General features: G+C 60.7%; 1 protein-coding gene across 2 annotated transcripts in view; it reads left to right on the forward strand.

Annotated features, from left to right (window-relative positions):
- Nucleotides 1-2,705: 2,705 nt before the first annotated feature.
- The window catches only part of KIRREL1 (kirre like nephrin family adhesion molecule 1), a 33,499-nt gene continuing 14,883 nt past the window's right edge, over nt 2,706-21,321 (forward strand). Inside the window, exon 1 of one of the 2 annotated variants that reach the window (XM_014597711.3) lies at nt 2,706-2,911. In XM_014597711.3, the coding sequence (XP_014453197.1) occupies nt 2,860-2,911 (52 nt within the window). In that variant the 5' untranslated portion in view covers nt 2,706-2,859. Of the gene's footprint in view, nt 2,912-5,746; nt 5,847-21,321 lie in introns of those variants that run through there. The other variant, XM_019488648.2, reaches the window with a different exon arrangement.

Raw genomic sequence — 21,321 nt, forward strand, 5'->3', positions numbered from 1 at the left:
ACTGAAAACTTGGATTCCTGGTTGCCTGTGGACTCAGTTCCTCGACTTCAACTTCTTACCAGGTAGCCAGCAGGGCTTGAACTCAGGATCCCTCAACCATTAGCAGCAGGAGGTTGTTATCCTCTCTGTGGCTTGGTCACTAGGGAGGGTTGCAATGTGCTCTCTGCACACTTGTTTGGTAGCATGGGTTGTGGGGGCTTTGCTCCCTACCTCATCTCCTTCCCCAGAAACAGGGGGATGCTTCTGGGGGTGCATTGAACCTGGGTCTGCTATATGTCCTGCTCCAGGTCTTTGATATCTGGCTCCCAGGGGTCCCAGTGCATGGCCGGATGGGGCTGGGGTGAAAGGGAGGTTTGTTTCATGGCTAAGGATGCAGAGAGAGCAGGCAGTCATGGTACAGGGTAGACTCTGACCACATTGGGGGACAACAACACCCTGTTCTGAGCTGCGGCTTGGGGGGCTGAGCGGGAACAAAGACAAGCTTATGAGCTGGATCTTCAGCTTCTTGGAAAGAGCTTTTTGCCGACTGTCGCTCCATCTGCTGCCTGCATGAGCCGCTGGAGCCTGTATGAGGAAGGGGCTCCATTCTGCACTGGCAGATCTGGTCTCGCTTCCCCTGCTTCCCCGACTGAAATGCAGCCACTTCTGGAGGTCGGCACATCACAGTGGGGCTCTTGGAGGCAGCTGTCTCTGGCAGGCAATGTGGCAGCCACTTTAGTGCAGCCCTGTGCTGGAGTGCAGCCACTTCTGGGGTGGAACCAGCTGTTTCACAGCTTCCTGCAGTGCAGTACAGTGGAGGCCAAGGAGCATCCTGTAGCGAACTGACAGCGGCAGTGGGGCAGATGACACATCTGGCTGCTGGACTGAGTTACCCGCATCAGCAGTGCCATCGAACCTCAGCTTGCACTAAGGCTGCCTGGGAGGGCTGCAGTGATATGATGCTTGCTGCCCCCTGGGACAAAGGGCAGGCTGGACACCAGTTTGCTCAGCCCCATCACCCTGCATGCCCACGGGGAGACCCAGGACCAGCAGCACTAGCCTTCCATCCTGTCCTGCCGGGGTGGGGGGCGGGCACCTGGGTTCTGTTGCTCTCTTTGCCACTGCTTTGCTGCCCTGCTTCCTTGTCCAGCCAGCATGGTAAGGGGGGCTCTGCCCCTAGCAGACCCGCACAGGGCTTTCCCCAGGAAAGTGCCAGGTTTCAGACAGTGGAGGGCAGCAAGGAGCTACCAAAGCTCGGCACGGGGAGGATTTGAGGCCAGGGGTTGGGCTGAGGGCAGGCGGGAAAGGACTTGGCAGCTGCCCCAGAGAGGGGAGGCGCCAGCCCTGCCAGTCCTGGGCCTTTGGGGATGGAGCTGGTTTCTGGGGGATCAGCCCCATCTTGCAGGCCAGGTCTGGAGGAGGCAGCTCCTCCCAGCAAGGTGCTATGTGGCTGCTAGTGACCGGATGGGGAGGTCAGAGTGGGGCTGTTTTACCCCCTCTCCCCCCTTTCCTCCACAAGCTCCTTTATTTTGGGATTGGGGTTGGGCCCTGTAGGAACTGCCAACCCTGAACCCCCTGGGATTGGACACCTGTGTACTTGGGAACATGGCAGAGTCCAGTCCCATCGTCCAGGTCTTGGGGCAGGTCCTGCCCAACCCTCCAGCCTCCCGTCTCCCCAATTCTGTCCCCTTCCATCCAACCCCCTGGCATCTGCTCCTCTCCCCCAGGAGACTCAGGAGAGAGGTTATGGGGAGGAGGATCTCTTCCCTCCCGGCACAAAGGCCACCCGGGAGAGAAGCAGCAGGATGCTGCTGTTTTAAGGCTTTAGTTTAACCAGGCAAAGCCGGTCCCAACCTCCTTCCCGGCTGCATCCACCAAAGAAAGCCCAGAGCAGTCTGTAGATCACCCCACCAGGCCAGCTGCAATAGGGGAACAGGGCACAGCAGGTCACCGCCTCAGCTACGGGGGGCAACGAATCCACCCTGGGCTTGGGAGGAACCCACTAGGCCAGCGCAGCTGGGAGAAGCAGGGCTGCAGCTCCAGGCCCCCCTGCTCCCCACCTACAGCAGTGGCTGGAGTCCTGCCCAGGCCCAGGAGACCCCCAGGGGTGCCCCCAAAGCAGCTTTGTTCCTCTGAAAAAACCTGGGCACCACTGTCCATTTTTACAAGCAAGGAAACTGAGGCACAGAGCAGCCCAGGTACCACCACTCATTTTTGCAAATGAGGAAACTGAGGCACAGAGCAGCCTGTTTTACAGGCAAGGAAACTGAGGCATAGAGCAGCCCGGGAACCACCACCCATTTTACAGGTGAGGAAACTGAGGCACGGAGTAGCTGGGGCACTGCCATGCATTTTTGCAGATGAGGAAACTGAGGCACAGAGCAGCCCGGGCACCACCACCCATTTTACAGGGGAGGAAACTGAGGCACGGAACAGCCCAGGCACCACTGCCCATTTTTGCAGACGAGGAAACTGAGGCACGGAGCAGCTCGGTGACTCCCCCAAGGTCAAAGTCCAGCCCAGATCTCCTAAATCCCAGCCCTTCCCTCTTTTCCCCTCCAAGGGGTCTGAAAACTGTGTCCCCCCGCACCCCCCTGCCTGGGGGTGCGGGCCGGATTAACCCCCTCCTCGCCGCGCCCTCCCCAGTCGGCCGGGCCGCCCCGCCCCGCCCCGAGGGCGGTGGGAGAAGCCCCCCCTACCCCCACCCTCCTCTTCCTCCTCCTCCTCCTCGTCGTCCTCCTCCTCCTCCGCCCGGCCCCGGCCCCGGCCCCGCTGGCTGGGAGACGCGGTGCGGACGCGGCGGCGAGCGCGGAGCGGCCCCGGGGACATGGTGTGAGCGGAGCGGGGCGCCCCGCCGACCCCGCGGGCCCCGGCAGGAGCATGCGGATCTTCCTCCTCTGCATGGTGACTCTGGCTGACACCTACTCGCGAGGTAGGGTCCGCGCGGGGGCACCCCGGGGCCCCGCTCCGGCCGGCACCCGGTGCCCTGCCCGCGCCGGGGGGAGCGGGGCCGGAGCCCCCCGCAACTTGGGCTCCGGGGGGAAAGTTGGGCGCGAAGTGCGAGGCGCGGGGTCCCGTCCCCCTTCCCCCGGGGGCTGCAAAGTTGGGCTGCTGGGGCTGGACCCCGAGACCCGAGACCCCGGGCCGGGTCGGGGCCCCCCGGGGCTGTCCGCCTGCCCGCGGGGGGATAGGGGGCTGCCCCGCCGAGCCCCCCAAGGTCACGGCGCTGTCCCGTGCGATGAGTGTGCCGGGGCTCAGCATGCCTCTTCACCCGGGAGGAAAGGGGTCCAGCTGGGTCCCCCCCGAAACCCTGCTTCCATGCAGAAATCAAGGAGGGGAAGGGGGGAGCCAGGATCAACACAAGCTGCCCCAGCACAAACACCCCCCCCCCCGGCCCAGCTGGGGAACAAAAGCTGCCCCCCCTCTTCAAAACAGAGACATGTGGATCTCATTGGGAGGCAGAGGGAGAAAGCGCTGGGGAATGGGTTCTTCTTGCTTATTTTTGTGTTTAAAGTGTGTGTGGGGGGGGGGAGAATAACTTGGAAGAGACCGACTCTGGGGGCCAGGACATGGGCACAAGGGGGCATTGGGCTCCCATATCCTGGGCAGGGGGTGGCGATGGAGGCTACAGGGCTGGGGGGGAGCTGCTTGGCTTCCCGCTGGCATGAACCCCTCTGTTTTCGTGGCTCTGCTGCTTGTGGTTTTCCCAGGACCAGGGTAGGAAATTGTAAGCTTCTCCCGGGCTTTCCCCCCACCCCAAAGAAGCGGTTGTGGGGTGGGCAATAACTTGAAAGAGAGGGGGTGGGGGGAACTGGGTCTGGGCGGTGCTTGGTTTTCCGGGGAGGGGGGGAATCATTCCCCCCCCCCCATAAAGCAGTTGTGTGATGGGTTTCTCTCTATGCTGGGGTCTTCTGCTGCCTGATCAGAGCAGCTCTGAGCAGAGAGGCCTGGGGAGGGGTTGGGGGGGGCAGACCTGGGAAGATTCAGACTTTCTTTGCCTTCCACCCCCTGTGCCAACCAAATTTATATAAATGGACTTGTTCAGCTGAGTGGGGAAGGGGTGGGGGGCTGGAGTGGAGTATGGGGGGGGCCATGCCATTCATGTGGCTGTAACACACGCGCACACACACATGCACGCACAGCGCTGCTGAATGGGTTTCATCACTCTTCATTTCTCACTAAATAATTTTCTGTATCTTATCTAAATGAAAACCATTATTCTTCCCCCCATTTCAATCACTCGCTGTGATTGCGCCTCAAATTGAAATATTTATTCATTTTCCGGGCGATTCTTTTTTCTCTCTCTGTCTCTGGGTCCACCCCGCCCCCCCCCCCCCCCTTCTTTCCTTTCAAGGAAAAAACTGCAAAATTGAAACAGAAAAGATTACAGCTAATTAGGAGGGGGATTGTGTGTGTGTGTAGGGGGTGGGGGGAGAGCAAATGTTTCATGCAGTGCACAAAAATCTTTAAGGGTTTGTGCACTTCTTAGATCTTTCCCTGCCCCCCCGGGCCAGGGACACGGACAGCTTTGCCCCTGCAGCAAGGGAAGGAGGGGGTGTTTGAGACCTGGCTCATTCATTGCATGCAACAGAGCTGGCTTCAGGGCACCGATCTCCAGATCTCTTTGAAGGCCTCACCCCCCGGGCATGCGGAAAGAAGCCGTGGGAGGGGCTGGAAGGCCAGCGGTCTTGGCCTCCCTGCAGGGGATGGGGGCCTTGTGGCTCAGGGATGGGGAATGGAGGGTAGGATGCCTGGGTTCTTTTCCTAGCTAGGGGGATAAAGTGGGTTTAGGAGCACAACTGTGGCAGGGGGAGACTGGCTGTCTTGGCGACCCTCACAACCCTGCAGTGATGCTGCCTTTGAGCTGTGGGTCCTATCCTAAAGGATAATTTCACACAGGGTCTGTGCCTCCTGGGCTGTTTCCCCCCCCACACCCTGTGCCCTCTCCTTCCCGAAGCCGGTGGGTAGAGGAGCATAGCACTGCCAACAGCTCCCTGGAAGGGAGTGGGGTCTCAGGGTGAGAGCAGGGCTGTCTGAAAGTCAGGACAGCTGGCATGGGCCATGCAGCACTTCCACCCATGTCCCCACATGCACAGCGGGGATCAAACCCCCCCCCCCCCTTTCCAGCTGTGGCTCACATGTGTGTCCCAAGGAAGTGCACCCAGGCACCCTCCTCCCCTTCAGCCTGGGGTTTCCCCTCCTCTCCATCCTGTCTGCAAGCACATTCCTGCGCCCTCCATCCCCTCCCTGCACCGTGACCCTGGCACCTCACGTGGTCTGGAGTGTGCGGGACCAGACCCCTCATCAGTTGAGGGGATGGTGGTGGGGGGAAGAAAGAGAAAGAAAGGAGGAAAATAATTCCCGTGCCGTCGTGAACTCAACTGTTATTTTTCCATCTGCCACAGAGTACGTCGTCGGTGAATGAGGTTTTCAGTATTCAGTCTAGATGGATAGATAGAGAGAAGTGGGGAGGGAGGGAGGGAGGGAGGGATGGATGGATGGAGGGGTGTATATGGGCGGTGACAAAGGAGAATTTGTGGGGGTGGGGGTGGATAGACAGGAGTGTATTTGGGGCTGGGGGGGTAGAGGGGTCTGTCTGGGGTGGGTGGCTCCAACTCTACAGGGCACCATAAGGATACAGACAGACTGACAGAGGTCCGGGTGGGGATGATGGGGGGACGGGGGTTGTGGGGGCAGCTACACCTCCCCCCACCCCGAGAAGGTCCTTTCCAGCAAAGCACAGGGGTCACTGGTGTAGAGAGTTGCTTTGAGTCTCAGCTCCATGCTCGCTCCCTCATCACCACCCCCCCCACCCGCGACGCCCGTGTCCTCGCGCGCCTGCCAGACACCCCCCCGGGGAGCACCAGGTAAATATTGTGAGCGGCGCGCGGGCGTAATAGCAGTCTGACTGCAGATTGATTAGTGCTGTGTGGAAACTCTGCCTGGCGCCCCCCACACACCCACCCACGCCTGCCGGCTGCTGCCTCTGCCGCTCGCTGCCGGAGCCCCACGCCCAGGCCCAGCTGGGCCTTGGGTCCTGGGTCCTGCACATGGGCAGGGAGTCCTGGGTCCTGCGCATGGGCTAGGGGGGCAGCTTAACCCTTTGGAGACTGGAGGAAGGTCACGCCAGTGGGTGCACATCTGTCTGCCCTGGGATGACGAGTGTCCGTCTGTGTGCATCCATAGCTGTCCGTCTTGCCATGTGTAGCCCCGTCTGTGTAGGGTGTCTGCCCACCCCCTGAGCCGCTTGCCTCTGTCTGTGTGTGTCTCCCTACACACCTTTGCGTCCCAGATTTTTTTTCTCCCTCCCTCTCTTCTTGCTGTGTCTGTCACCATAACACCTTGCTGGCTTCCACCCTCCAAGTGCTGGCCATGTCAGAGTGAAGGCAGCCTGCCTGGCCCTGCTAGGTCTGGTGGAGGGGGGGTTGCCCCATAGCCCAGCCCCTGTCCAAGGGACCACACAAGCACCAGGGTCCCCTGCCTCACAGTCCTTGGGGAACCTCATGGGGCCACATCCACAGTCCCTGAGGCAGTGAGCAGTGCTGGGAGGATTTTAGGGGAGAGGGTGGAATTGCAATTCCGCCTTGCAATTACACCTTCCATGCTGGAGCTGCAACCCACCAGCCTTGAAGCCCCTCACCAGCGTGGGGGAAGGGGCTCTGGGGCTTGGGGCACTGCTCTGGATGGCTGGGGATCCACTCCTCCGATCTGCCCCAGCCCTGAGCCCTCTCCCCCAGCACCCCCAGGCTCGATGCATGCAGCCTGCCGTCCCTCCTGGAGCTGCTGGCTCGCAGATCGATGCCATCGGCTGCAGGCACATGGCCGGCCCACGGGGCCACTGTCACGCTGGGGCTCTGACAGCCGCATGAGGGAGGGAGGGCTGGCATTTGGCCTGCAGCGGGCCAGGGAGAGGCTTTAGCACCCCCCAACCCCACCAGTCCAGATCCAGGGGTTTTCTGCAGCACCCTGCCCTGCTCCATGCCAGTACAAACATCCAGCAGGGCCATGACAGTGCCAGAAGGAGCCCCCCGTGTCTCCCGGGGAACAGAAAAGTGTTCTCCAGGCCAGACAGCATGGCTGTGGGCCCTGGAAGAGGGCACAGTGCCCTGATCCCTCCTGGGAGCCTGCCCTCGGCTGTCTGCTCCTGGCATGCGCTAGGTTCGTGCTATGCTGATTGCACCTGACACCTGTCAGGCAAGCATCCCTGTGCCAGCTCTGCCACCTCTGCTCCGCTCCCCCACCCCCAGAGGCTTCCCACATTGTGCCCAGGTCCTCCGCTGCTGGCAGCCTCCCCAGTTCCCTGCCCTGGAGCAGCTCAGCTGGGTAGGAGGGGAGGCTTGGGAGGGCAGATGTCCCCCCAGAGAGGACCTATCCCCTGTCCCCCAGCCTGCTACCCCCTTCTGCTCTGCTCTGTATCTCAGGCTAGCCCATGGCTTCCTGCTCCTGAATTGGTGCTCTGTGCAATCAAGCCATTCGCAAGGAGCAGTGTCCGCTGGCTGGAACAGAGGAGATTTGCCCTGCTCCAAGCCAGGGGAAATCTGCTGCTGAAACCTTAGTGCTTTGCAGGGCTCCCACCACATAGTCACTGCTTTCCCTGGAGTCCTGGGGTTCACCAACCCCATCCTGGAGCCATGGCTGTGGGGGACCAGCACCAAGGGAGCAAGCTCAGCCCCACTGCCAAGCATCAGGGACCTGCGGGAGAGTGAACTGCAGAACTGCAGGAGCGGGGGCTGCCTAGTTCCCCATCCTAGGACCATTGAGCTGCTCTTAGCCACCTCCCTTCCCGTCTGGGCAGTGACAGTACCCTCGCCTGCCCTGAGGGTGCCTGTGTCATGTTGGGGGGTTGCCAGCTTGCTGCTGGGGGGCGTTATCGGAAGTAGAGTTAATGTGGTGATTTGGGGGTTTGGCAGGTCACCATCTGTCTTCAAACACGGATGCAATGGCTGTAGGGTCTCTCCCAGCCCCGTGCTGATGCAATTCCCCTCCAGCCCTCCCAAGTGAACTATGCTTTGCTGGCGGCTACCTGCCCCCGGGATGCCGCACCGCCCGGCCTGCCCATCTGTGTGTAGACATAACTAAACGCCCCCCCAGGTTCCTTGCGGAGAGTCCTCCTGGCTCCTCATGTGATCCAACTATGTCATCCTGCCTTTCAGGCCCAGAACAACTTCTTTTCTTTGCCTTGTTATTAGCAGTTGTTGCATCTCCTGACGAACCCTCCTCCCTGCTTTCCCTCCTAATCTCCTATACATTCGTATCATCCTCAGCTCTGCCAAGCACGGTGCCTTCAGCTTCCCTTATCATCGCTCTATGCTGCCTGCCTTCATCTCCAGACCTCACGATGCTCTGTCCTCCTCACTTGCTTTGAATTTTTGATCCATTTCTAGCTGCTGCCTTCACCTCCCCTCTGGCCCAAGACTCTGGGTGCAAGATCCGCACTCCTCGGAGGACCCTCCTCTTCATTCAGGTTCTTCCTCCCACTCGGTTTCACTCATCATTTCCCTCTGACGCCTTCCTGACGCGCCCGGTAGAGATGCTTCGGGTTGGGGGCTGTCCTTTGTTTTGCCTTATTGAGCGTAATCAGGTCATGATTACTGGTCTCCAGGCAACCGCAAACTTCCCGTGATTAATTCATACATTATAACGAGGTCCAAAATAGAGTTACCGCGTGTTGGGTGCAGCCTGTCAGGGCTAGGAAATCGTCTTTTTCCGAGGTATCTTACCCGGTGTCACCTAAAACCAACTCCCTCGGCATGGCGTGTGTGACAGGGGTGCAAAGGAGCAGCAGCCCCCATGTGCTAGGCTGATTTTGGGGCCTGGGCAATTTGCCCTGTGATTTCTGTGCAGAGACAGTACAGTAGTGCCAAGTTATCTTTAAGACGCCCACAGGGACACGTGTGATGCACACATGCCCTTACAGGGACATGCATGGGTATACGTGTGCACACAGTGAGTATGCACTGTGCATAGGGCTGCAGGTACCCCACGAGGCACCGTGCCCCCATGCACAGCACCCATAGCCGCATCCCCACTGGAGGCCATGAGCATCCTCTGTCCGGCCTCCCTCCCGCTGTGCAGGGCACCCAGCCCTGGTAACACAGGGATTATAGCTAACTCTTCATAAAGATTCCCCTAATTGCTTGCCTTACCTCAGGTTTTATCATCAAAGCATCCGTTATTCCCTCTCTAGCCTCCTTTTCTTTTTATTATCTCTTAATTAATCACTCTGGCTTTCACACTTAGCAGATAATTACAGTCTCCTGGGCACACAGCTCATTTTCATAACCTCCTGCTCCCAGCCGAGAGTGGGCTTGAGGGGGGGGAAAAGCGAGGAAAGAGGGAAGGAGAAAGGGGAGGATGGAGGAAAGAGGCAAGGGGGTGACCTGTTGGCTGTGCCAGGAAGGATAAGGGACCTACCACTGCTGCAGGCCTCATGTCAAGCCCCACTGAATTCAGGCCTGAGGCACTGGGGGGCTATGGGGTCTCTGCCCTGGGAGGTGGGGATGAGCGGAGGGTTTTATGGAGCATGGAGAGGGGAGAGTGCAGCTGGGGGCAGCACCTGGTTCATGGGACCCAGCCTGGCATCGGCAGAGGTACCAAGAGAGGGACCCCCCTGTGCCCCTTGGGGCTTAAGCCTTGCCTGCAGCCAGCCCCCCAGGCAGGGATGAGGGTGATGGGCAATGAACAGAACACCAACCTAGGTGTCAACCACACTGTATGAATGGGTGGCTTCTGCCAGCTCTGTGCCTCAGTTTCCCCTTCTGCCTTGTGCCTCTTAGCTTAGAGCTGGCACAAGAGCGGACTCCTTTGTGCATGGTGTATAATGGGTACAAAAGGCCTCTATTGCCTATTGAGATGGCAAGCTTTGGGGACCTGTCTCTGCCCAGGCATCCGTGTGGTGTCCTGTGGGTGTCTGAGGGGGGCGGAGGTCAGAAAGGATGGAGCGGAAAGTCTCGACTGGCTTTTCTCTGGGCGCAGAAGAGAGGATACGCACCAGCCCCATCCCTGTGTGGTATTTGGCAGGCGGCAGCAGCTGCCTGGTTTGTGTCTGAGGAGGCCGTGTCCTTCCCAGGCTGCATCTTGGCCAGGGGCGCGGAGACCTGGGGCCCTAGAGAGCCCCAGCACAGATGTGAGGGGCCTGCTGCAATCCCAGGAGTCCGGGAGCTGGGGCTTTGAGGGACAGCTCCATGAGCTCATGAGGAAGGAGCAAGGCACTGGCACTTGATCAGCCTAGTCTGCAGAGGATCTGGGCTGATGCAGCGGGGTGTGTAGGGGAGATGGCATCAGCCCTGCCGAGCTCCCAACTCCATCCGCACCCAGGCTGCGTCCGGTCTCCCCCCCTCCAAGCCCTCAGTTTTTCCCAGCGTGGGTGGAGTGGCGTCTCCTCTCCCCCATCGGCACAGCTCCAGTGGCCGCATGGCTACTTCTGCCAGCGCGGACCATCTCGTTGGGCCACGGTCCCTGCAAGACTGGCTTTTGCACCCGTGCAATGTATGTGCAAAGCACAGCACAACCAGCAACACGTACTGGGGTCATGCCAGCAGAACCAAGGCCATACCACGCTCTGGGCTATTCTTTGCCTCCATGACCTGCATGGGAGTCAAGTGATGCTTGGGCACCTGGATCTCGCCAGGGCACCGAGGGCTGCAGCTGGCTCAGTCCAACCGGCCCCGAGGCCCGTGGACACTCAGCGCCCAGGAAGTCCCATGCCGGCTACATGTCTGGGGCAGACAGAAGGGACTTGGCGTTACCCTAGCAGCCCCCAAAGCACACAACTTCCCCGGGCGGCTGGCTGGCTAGGGTGGTCTTTGTCTCTCCTATCTGTCCATCCGTCTGTCTGACTTTCCCGGGGGCCTGATTCTCATTTGCTCTTTGCAAGCTGCAAGGGGCCTTGGCAGGGTTGAGGGGGGAGCCGTGATTTATGCCCCGTTGCAGCAGGACGGGGCCGGCGATCGCGGCGCGGCTCCGCCCTCATGCGCGTCTCTCAGCATAAAATAATATATTTAAGGAGAAGACACTTGGAAAAGAAGAAAGGGGGGGAAGGTCTTTTTCTCGCCGAGGCTGGCGCATAATAGACTGCCAGCGCTGCCATGGCAACGGTGGGATTATGATCCAAATGGAAATCAAAATAAGGGGGGGAAAGAAAGAAAGAGAGAGAGAGAGAGAAAGAGTGGAGTAAAGGAGAAGTGTGTGTGGGGGGGGGAAACAACTTTTATTTCAAATCAGAGAGCAGTTGTATGCCTTGGAGGGGTTTCCATAGAAACGGCGAAGAAAAGGAGATAGCGAAGTGTGTGTGCACGAGTGTGCGCGCGAGGGGGGGGTGCGGCACAGGCAACAACCCAATCGGAGTAAATGTTTAAAGGCATGAACAAACCCATTCAGCGATAATTAAGTAAGAGACAGCAGGTCCTATAGTCTGTGCCATTGTGCAGGGTTCCCGGGCGCTCTCCCCTCCCTCGCCGTCCGCCGCCCGCCCTCCCCGAAGTAATAAAGTCCTTGAGTGCATAAACACCCGCCTGGCCCGCATCGGCATCTCCTCCTCCTCCCCCCGGAGGGGCTGGCGCTGCCCACCACATGCTTTTGGGGGGTCAGGCCAAACTCCTCCAGCCACCTCAGCTCAGGGGCTGAGAAGCACTTCTGCTGCTGGCAGCAGAAGTAGGGCTTTTATCCTTTCGAAGTGGGGTGCTGGAGGACGATGGTGGGGCGGGGAAGTCTGAGATGAAGTTTGGGTGGGGGGAAGGCGTTGTACCCCATTTTCCCATCCTATGCACTGGGACTGGGGGGATGTTGTAGGAGTTTGGGCATGGGGCTCAGCTCCCCCGAACTTTGCAGACCCCCCACAGTGAGCCCCATGTGCAAACCCGAGCCTGGGAGCTTTCCCCTGGAGGCTTCGGAGATAGGGGAAGCCGGGGAAACTTCTGACATGGGCCAAGATTCCCCAGCATCAAGCGGCCGAGCCCCCGGAAGGCATTTCCCTGCCTCCTATTCCCCGCTCCCGGCCTCCTTAACTCTTCCCCAGCAGGGACTCGGCCTCCACCCTCCCTGGCTTTGCCCTTTGAGATGAGGAGGACTCAACGAAGGGTGTTAAAGTGGCTCTTTGGTGGGAGGGGGTCCTTGTCAGCTCCCCTGCAGCAGCCCGATAAGGGGAGAAGCCTGCCTTGACCCACAAGGATGTCGGAGAGGTCCAGCCTGGGCAGGCTCTGTGCCTCAGTGTCCCCTCCTGTGAAAGGGGCTGCTCCAAACCTCAGCGCCATCTGCCAGCCCTCAAATTAGGGTGGGGGCCCCTCTCCCTTGTACATCTGGTGTTGCAAGTGCATGGAGGGGTGGGGGGTCTGCGTGGCTGAGCCGAGCCGGACGGGGTGGGGAGTGGAGTGGGTCTCTTTATCAGCTGAGGAGTGGGGATCTGGATCAGCCCATTTCGGTGCCACAGATGGGGGTGGCAGAGGGGCAGGTCCCCCCCCCGCCCATGGGGGGCTGCGATCAGCCTTGTCTGGGAAGGTTTAGAGGCCTCTTAGGACATTTCTATAGGATGGAGCAGGGGGCCCGGGGTCTCACCCAGGAGCCAGCTCCTGACTAGACCCAGCTCTGCGTGGGGAAACAGACCCCCGTGTCACTTGGGGACAGCTGGGCTGGGGGTCTCAGGCTGCACTGGGAGCCAGCTGGCTCTGCACAGGCTCACCCCATTGCAGGCACTGGCCCATGGGGGATCTGTGCAGGGGAGAGTCCCAGCCCCACAACCCAGTCCCTGGGGTCAGCGGCAGCTTTCCAAGGAGACTTTGGCCTGGCTGGGAAGCTAAGCCAGGCCTCTGCCCTGAGTAGGCAGGAAGGGAGGCTGCAAGAGCAGACTGGACCCAGGCTTGGCCAGGAGGGTTTGGCCGGGGTCAATGTAGCCTGGGACAAAGGCTGGGTGAGGCAGGAGCCCAGGGACCTTCTGGCCTGGGGTTTCCAGGATAACAACCCCTGCATTTCCCCTTGCTCCAGCATGCAGCCATCAAGTCCCCTGTGCCGGGGCCTGGAGCCAGCACCCAGGCTAGCTCCACGCACCCCAGTGCAGGCACTTGTGCCCCGGGCAGGGGGATGTGGTGTGGGCAGGGGGCTCTTGTTGGACCAGCTTTTGGATGCACCCAGCTTCCTAAGCCTGATACTCCCGCACCTGGGGCCTGTTCAGACACCCAAAGGACTGCTCGGCTCCCAGCAAGCAACCCCCTACAACCCTGTCCTGCCTTTGGGGAATTTGGGTCTCATCTCCCAGCAGCATCCTCCAGCTGGCAGCTAGCAACAAGCCATGCAGTGCAGCCCCCAGACTCCATATACCCCTTTGCTCCAAAGCCCGGAGCCTAGGGCTACCTCGTCTGCCCCCTTGGACCACCCACCCCACTGGGCAGAGCCCCCAAGGTGCCGTGTGGGGGAGCAGAGCGGAGCGGGGAGGGTTAACGGCTTTGGTTTCCTTTCTCTCTCTCTCCTTCCAGAGGGCCTTGGCAGGAAATTCCTCAAATTCCAGGCTTGTAGGATCATTGCTGGGCTCCAACCGCAAGAGCGAGGGAGAGGGGGAGAGAGGAGAGGAGATAGCTGTTCCCTCTCCATCTTTCTCTCTGCAGGATTTGCAAAAGCCGGAGGGGAAGGCGGGTGCGGGAGGAGCTCTTCCAAGGGGCAAACCCCAGTGCCAAGGCATGAGCAGCTAGGTCTGCAGAGAGAGCTGGGGACTGGTGGGGGGGACCCCAGGCAGCTCCCACCACTCTGCAGGGCAAGAGCCATCTTGTCCCTGGAGCCAGCATGGCCCGTCCTGGCATCTTCCCGGTTTCCCTGGCCCCGGGGCAGGGGCTGGGGCAAGGAGCTGAGCTCACTTGGGGATGGGGAGAGAACAGGCCCGGGGGGCAGTGTGTCAGAACGGGGGGGCGGTTGGGCAGGGCCTTGTGACGCAGCGCTAGGCACTGTACGTGCAGGTAGCACCAAGTCCAAAGCTGACAGCCACTAGGGTGGCCTCATGGCCGCTGTGCCACATCAGAGTGGAGCAGGGAGCTGACCCCATCTGGATGCTGACCTCCCTGGCCAGCACCCCGCTGTGGGACTGGGGCACCAAGGCACAGGGCCCAGGCAACACGAGCTGTCCATGAGCCGCAGCTACTTCTTACCCAGCAGGGCAAGAGGCAGCCACCTCTGGGGTGGAACACAGCAGCTGACTCCTAGCGCATGGCTCACCCCGTATGACAGCCCCCCGCATGGGGTTGGGAGTGGCCCTTGGAGGGGCACTGCAGGTGAACCTAGGCGTCCCGTCCCTGTCTCAGAGGCCTCGGCGAGCAGGGCTCCAGTGCAGAGGTCCAGGGTCAGGGCTGCGGGCAACGCGCCAGGCCCGCTGCGCACCGATGACTCTGCAGCCGCCTCGGTTAGGGAGGAATGCGCCGAAATTCCTTCCCATCTTTTCTTCCCAGCGCAGCAGATTGGCGGGGTGGAGAGGGGGGAAGGGAGCGACTTTGCAGGGAGGAGGACAAAGGGGAAAGGAACGAAGGAGGCAGCGAGGAGGGAGGAGAGATGAAGGCGAGGGAGGGGAGCCTGCCTGCCTGCCACGCTCGGGCGAGCTGCCCTCGCCTCCCACTGCCCGCACTAATTACCAGCCTGGGAGAGGGGCTGGGGGTGAGGACCACCACCTAGAGCTCCCCCCACCCTGGATGGGGTGATGGATGGATGGGGCTGGGGGCTCTGTGCCTCTCAGGATCCCAGAGCTGCTCCCATGGCTCTGTCTGCAATCAGGCCCAAGGGGCTTGGGCACCTTCCTCACCCCCCTGTACCGAGGGTGACTCTCTCCAGCTGCAATCCTGTGGTGACAGGAGGCAGGATCTGGCCCGGTGCTGGCCTACAGGGCTTGGGGGGCATGGGAGAGAGCAGACAGGGCAGCTGGGAGCCAGGACAGGGAAGCCAGGAGAGGGCAGGCACCCTTGGGCCTGGCAATACAGGGCTCAGGACACACAGTTTTGCCCTTATGGCTCTTTATAGCAAGGTGAATTAGCCTTGCTAATAGGGCCAGAGCAGGCCCTAACCACAGAGCAACACAGCCCCATGTCTCCCCCTCCCGGGGTGAGCGATGCCCCGTTATCAGAAGACATCTGGGGGGAGTGGAGTGGGGGGCACCCCCCCCATCCTTCCTGCCATTAATGAGCACACAGGGTTTTTTATAATAATAATAAAAGAAAGGCAGCAAACAAAAGTCTTAATTAGACATTGTTCCTGCCAGGGCGATTACCCAAATTAATTAAACCCCAGCCAATAACCACAGCGCTGACAGCCCCCAAAATGAAGAGGAAGTAACGAGATGGAGGCGCTGTCAGTTGCTTCCCAGATAACCCAGACAGAGGCAGGGCCGGGGATAGCAGGGGGAGACTGGGACTGAGGATTGCAGCTCCAGTATGGGGGCGGGGGTCTCCTGGTGAGGTGATGGGGGCAGGTGTCAGGACACCTGGGTTCGCCTCCCAGCTGTGGGCTCTAGCAGGTGGAAAACTGCACGCCTGGGGTCCTTGCCACTGGCAAACCCCTTCCCTACTCTGTGCCTCAGTTTCCCCAGCTGGAATACACAGCCCTTCTGCCTGCTTTGTAGGGAATTGCATTAGGATGAGCTGCACAGACCTGGTCCCCCCGCCCCCGACACCCCCCTCTCCACCTGTCAGGAGGGCAGTTCATTGTCTTTGGGACCCAGCGGGTGGTGGAGACAAAGCCTGGTCTGGCAGGGATTGCAGCAGGATGGGAGGACAGGGGCTGCCATTCAGCCGGCTCTGCTGGGTTTAATTAGGGGACTCTGCCGGGGCTGGCTGCAGAGGGGCCCACGAGAGGGTCTCCGTGCTGCCTGCCCGGGCCGGGGGCTCTGTCTGCCCCAGAAGCATCAAGCTGGCACAAGGGGGCCAAGGCTTGTGAAGGAGACTGGGGGTACGTGCTCGGCAGACCCCTTCTGCTCCATGTGTCCAGGGGTTTTCGAGCCTCCCCCAGAAGCTCTGGGTGCTGGCAGCATCCCAGGATGGGGACCAGGCTGTGCCAGTGCTTCCGCTGGCACCCACCCTGGAGGGTCTTGGCTAGAGGGTCTTGCCCCTCCACTCAGGATCAGACCAACACCAGATGTGGGGTTAGGAAGGGATTTCCCCCCCTGCTCAGACTGGTATGGATTTTGGAGGGGGCTTGCCTTCCTCTGCAGTGGGGGCACAGCCTCTGCCTGGGGTCTCTGAAGTGTTTATTAGTGTTTTATCGAAGTAGGATGTTGGCCATCCCTGGTGGCACATTGGGGGGGCAATGTCTCATGTTGTGTTGGGGGTGACGGCAGCATTACAAAGAGCCCAGATGATGGTTTGTCTGCAGTGGTTTGGGCTGATCCTGCCTCGGGCAGGGAGTTGGATTGGATGTCACCTCTGGAGGACCCTTCTGATGACCCCGCAGAGCCCCTGTGCCCTGCTCCTCCCTGTGTGGCAGTAGATTGGAGTAGCCAGGAGCAAACCCTCTGTCCCTTTGCAGTCCAGGGGGGCTTTGGGACAGGGATTTCTGAGCAGGCAGCAGGTCTTTCTGCTCCGGGAGCAGCAGGCGGCCCCCCCTGCCCCTGCCATGGTGGGCTAACAAGATCCACCACCCGCTCTCCCTGCTCTGTGACAGCTCCTCTCTCTGCCGCCCATATCGCAGCTGGCAGGAGCACCAGGAGTGCCGGCTTCGCTGCGGCAGGCCCGTCAGCTCCCATCCAACTCAAGCCCGGGGCCCGGCCCCTCCGCCTGCCACCGCCCCCTGCCCCGGCTGGGACTTGGCAGCTGGCAGGGGGTGTAAAGTCCACTGCTGCCAGGGGTGTGGGGGCTGGCGGGGATGGAGATGGGTGTGCATGGAGTGGGGGGTGGACTCTAGGAAGGGGGGGGACCTTGTATGCATCTCATGCCTGTTTCCATGCAGGGGCTGGGATCCTCTGCAAGCTGGGAAGGGCTGCGGGGGGCTCTTTGGGTTGCAGGGGTTTGAGCCCTATGGGGTGCTGGTCAGGCTACCATCGGGCACCCCCAAAGAGCAATGCAGTTCTGAGATGGGCTTTTCAGGGCCCCCCAGAGCAGAGGGGTTTGAAATAACCCCTATGGGGTGCCTGCAGCTGTGCCTCCTCTCTGAGCCCTGGGCTTGGGCTCCCATTCTGCAGCTTCATGGGCTTGGCTTCGCTCTCCTCGGCTGCCTCTTCTTCATTCCCAAGGGTGGGAGCTGGGCTCTGGGGGCAAGCTTTTAGGGATCTAGATCATGGGGGATTTATCAGACTCAGCCCCTCCTAATGCCTTGGAAGCAGAGCCCAGCCTCCTGGGGAGGGGGGTTTCCCAGGGAGCGTCCTGCCTGCTGAAATGCAGCCACTTCTGGGGTGTAACGGAGCAGAGGGTCAGATACAGGCAGCTGGGGGGAGGAGGGTTTGGTGCTTCCAGGCTGGCACTCAGGGCAGGCCCAGGAGCAAGGGAGCGAGCGGTGGTGCCTCTGCCAGTGATCTGGTGGCTCCCGACAGGATGGCAGATGTCCCACGTTGGCGGCTGACACATGGCAGCCCCTCCCTAGTGTGTCTTAATAGATGAGTACCCCCTGCTTCCTCTGTGACATCACAGTCTGTCACTATGGAAACCATGGCCACATCACAATGACATCATGTGGGAAGAAGTTGGTGGGGCAAAGCATGGGGTGGGGGGAAGTGTCAGAGTACCTGGCTCTGTTATGGGTTAGGTTAGGTTAGGTTACATGCAGCTTCACTCTTGTGCCTCAGTTTCCCCATCAGGCCAGGCACTCTATGGCACCCAGGGAGTGAGGCAGACAAGGTGGAGGTCATTGCAGACAGCCAGGGCAGGGAGGGGCCTGATCCGAGAGCCGGGCTGCCCGCAGCCCTAGTGTAGACAGTGCTCCCGGAGCCATTTCTTCCATCACTCTCCAGGCTCATGGACAGCAATGTGCTGGACTCCAGGCCTCTTCCCAGACCAGCCCTGAGACTGGGACTGACCAAAGGAAGCTGATCCACTGGGGGGGCAGGGCAGGGGGGGCAGGTGTCTTGCCTCCAGGCTGGTTAGGAAAGACCCTGCTGTGCCCAGGGTGGGGGGCACATCTGCAGCTGGCGGCTGTACATCTGCAGCCAAGACCTTTGTCTAGCAGGGCACAAAGGGCACCAGCGCCCGCTCCTCCTCCCCTTTCCCGTCCCTTCCCTAGCTAATCCCCTTGTCCACGATATCCCTCCCATGGTGGGGGTACACCCAGGACTGCCCCCAGCTGTGCCCACCCACGGCACTTTGCACGTGCCGAAACACCTGCTCTCTTCCCCTTCCCCCCAGTCTTGCACCCCCACATTGGGGCACACACACGGTTGTGCCCATGGGCTCCCAGCCCCCCTGCTTTCCCCCTCCCCCAGCCCCCTTGCCCGGCCTGCAGACTCCTTTGTCTTTCTGCCTGGCTGCTCCTTTTCACAGGGATTAAAGGGGGGGCTCAGAAATTCCAGCCTTGCGGAGGCCTCCCCCCGCCAGAGGCAGGTGGAGAGAGACAATAAGGCCTTGCAGCCCAGGCCCAGTGTTGGGGGCAGAGCAGTGCCCGCGCAGCGTGGGGGGTCATGCATTTATGAGGGAGGGGAGGGGGCATTCGGGGATTTTGGGGGTCCCATGGGAGCTCCACTCCCTCAGATTGAAGGGGCCGAGAGCTGGTACTTAGGTGGGGGAGGGGATGGGGGCAGGGGATGGTGCCCCTGAACCCCTCCCCATTCCTCCTGCTGCCCCTGAGCTGGGCCAGGAGCTGGGACCAGGACATCCTCCTGCATTGTGGGGAAGGAGGGGTTCTGTTCAGGGCGGGGGGAAACTGAGGCACAAAGCAGGGGATGATGGGGAGCGATGCATCATGAGCAGAGGAGAAGGTGGGCCACTGGGTGGGTGCTGCAGCTGGGCTCCAGGCTAAAACTCCTTGCTGGTCCTGGCACCGGGATATGGAGCTGCCTGGGCCTCTGGATGCCCCTGCTTGTTCGCTGTCCCCATCTCGGATGCCATCAGAGCAGCGAAACTGTGTGTCAGGAGCCCTTTTCTGCAGTCTTGGGGATTTCCGTTAGCTGCCGTGAGTCCCCTCCTGGATGCAGCACAGGGGCACGCTCCCAGGGAAGCCCCTTCTCTCCCTGGCTGCATGCAGTGAGCTGAAGGGGGGTCTTGGGGGCCCTCCTGAATCGGGCAGGAGGGGATGAATGTGTGCAGAGATGACCGAGCTGCATCTGCAGAGCTAGGCAAAGCAGGGAGGGAAGAAGCTGGGGGTGATGGTGAGCAGGAGGGGGCCTGGATGGGGGCCGACCAGACGTGAGAGCAGCCCAGAGGTGGCTCTTTGTTGCCACAGGATGCAAGCAGAGCAGAGCCGAACAGATTCAAAACCTGCCCCTGTCCCTGAAAAGGGGAGACTTGGCTTCCCTAGCTGGCCTCGTTCCTGGGCAGGCTGAGCCAGGCCAGGCCCCGTGGGCTGCGCTCTCCCCGCAGCCCCTCACGTGGGCTCTCAGGAGCGTGGCACAAGCTGGCGGCCTAAGAGGGCTTGGGCTAGAGCTGAAGGTCGGAGGCGATTATCCCCGAGGCGGGCAGAGGCTTTGAAGTGGCTGCTTAGCTCCAGGGCTGGCTGTCACAGAGCCAGGGCTTTGGGCAGGGAGGGCAGAGCTCCCCCGTGCTGGGAGCAGCTCCCTCCCAGGGTGCCCCTGCCTCTGGGAACCACTGCAGAGCACCCAGGGGTGCCCACAGCAGGGGAGGGAGCATGCTACAGGCACAGCAAGCTGGGGAGGGGCCCCGAGGAGCCCCCCATGTCCCCCAGCAAGCTGTCCTACCAGTCCAGGCTGCCTGAGCAGCACCCCCGGCCTGGCCGCAGAGCCCAGCTCCCACGCAGCATCTCCCGCCTGGGGATCCACAGTCTGGAGCTGAGCTCAGCACGTTTAGGCAGGCCAGGCAGCATCCCTGCAGCAAAGGGCACCACTCCCAGCTGCCTGCCACGGCACCCAGCCAGGGGTGCCAGCGGTCAGTCAGACTGAGCCCTGTTTCTGCCTCAGGGCCTGCTCTTCTTGCAGGGCATTTGCATGTACACGTGTGTGTATTTTTGTGTATATGCATGTGTGTGTGTGCATACTTTTGTGTAAGTGTGAGTGCCTGTGTGTACATTTATGTCTGTGCATTTATGTGCATGCATATGTGTATACATGTACATCTGTGTGCGTGTCTGCCTGCATGCGTGTGTACATGTGTGTATGCATACATGCATCTGGGCGCACACGCACATCAGTTGTTGCTACAGGTGGCTTGTGCCTGTTCCTCCGGAAAGAGCAGGGGGCTGGGAGTTGGGACTCCTGGGTTTTCTCCCCAGCTGTGGGGTGGCACTATACCAGGACTCTGGGGTCCTATTTTCAGCTCTGCAGTGCGACCCTGAACTCCCTTGCCCTGCTCCGTGCTTCAGTTTCCCTGCTTAACGTTCTCTGTAGCAGCCGAGCCCTTGCAGTGTCGGGTCCAACATCAGCTCGATGTGGTAGGGACACTGCTCTGGGCCAGGGGCTTGCCCTGGTCAGCTGCTGTCAGACCTGCCAGGTTGTTATTATAGGGTCTCTCTGTTTGCTGGCACCGTTTAACTCTAAGCAACTCGCAGCCACCATCCAACCCCTGCCCCTCAATGTCCCCTCCTGCCCCGTGACCCCACCACCCCGTGCCCTCACCCAGCTCTCCCTTCTCCCTGGGGCCCTGTGCCATGCTTGTGGGTAAGCATGGCAGTGGTGCAAGACACATGCCCCCACACCCCTCCCGATACCCCCAGCAGCTCAAGTCATCTGCTGGAAGGCAGCAAAGCCGTGGGTTTCTCTCGCTCGATGCGCACGTGGAGAGAATGCTTCCCCCACCGGCGCTGGGTTGTGTTTTACCGGCCTTGCTGCGGCCCTGCACTTGATGTAATTACGCGGGGAATTCATGGGTAGCGTTGCGAGCCCAGCATTAGTTTTCCGGGATGATTAGCAGGATGAGGCCGGGATATTATGGAAAAGCAGAACAGTTCTGCCGTGCTCCCCGCTGGGGTTGTCTCTCCCCAGCCAGGTTTTAATAGGAAGCCACCCCATGCATGCCTGTTTTGGGGTAGGAATGACCCCTCTCCCCCCGCAGCTTGGGGTTGGGATCTGTAGCAGCAACAGTTCCCCTATTGCTAGAACCACAGCCAAGGCTGGGGCTGAGCTCTGCATGGTGGCATTTCGGGGCCCATTGGTACTGGGGAGAAGCATGTGAGGGCTCCAGCCAGGGCCAGGGGAAGGGGAAAGCTAATGATGAAGCCCCCCCAGGTCTCCCTGGGACCCCCAGGATGACCAGAGCTCTGCCGCTGCCTCAGCCTCTTGACCCC

This window comes from Alligator mississippiensis, chromosome 15 (genome assembly GCF_030867095.1).
Source record: "Alligator mississippiensis isolate rAllMis1 chromosome 15, rAllMis1, whole genome shotgun sequence".
Classification (NCBI taxonomy): domain Eukaryota; kingdom Metazoa; phylum Chordata; order Crocodylia; family Alligatoridae; genus Alligator; species Alligator mississippiensis.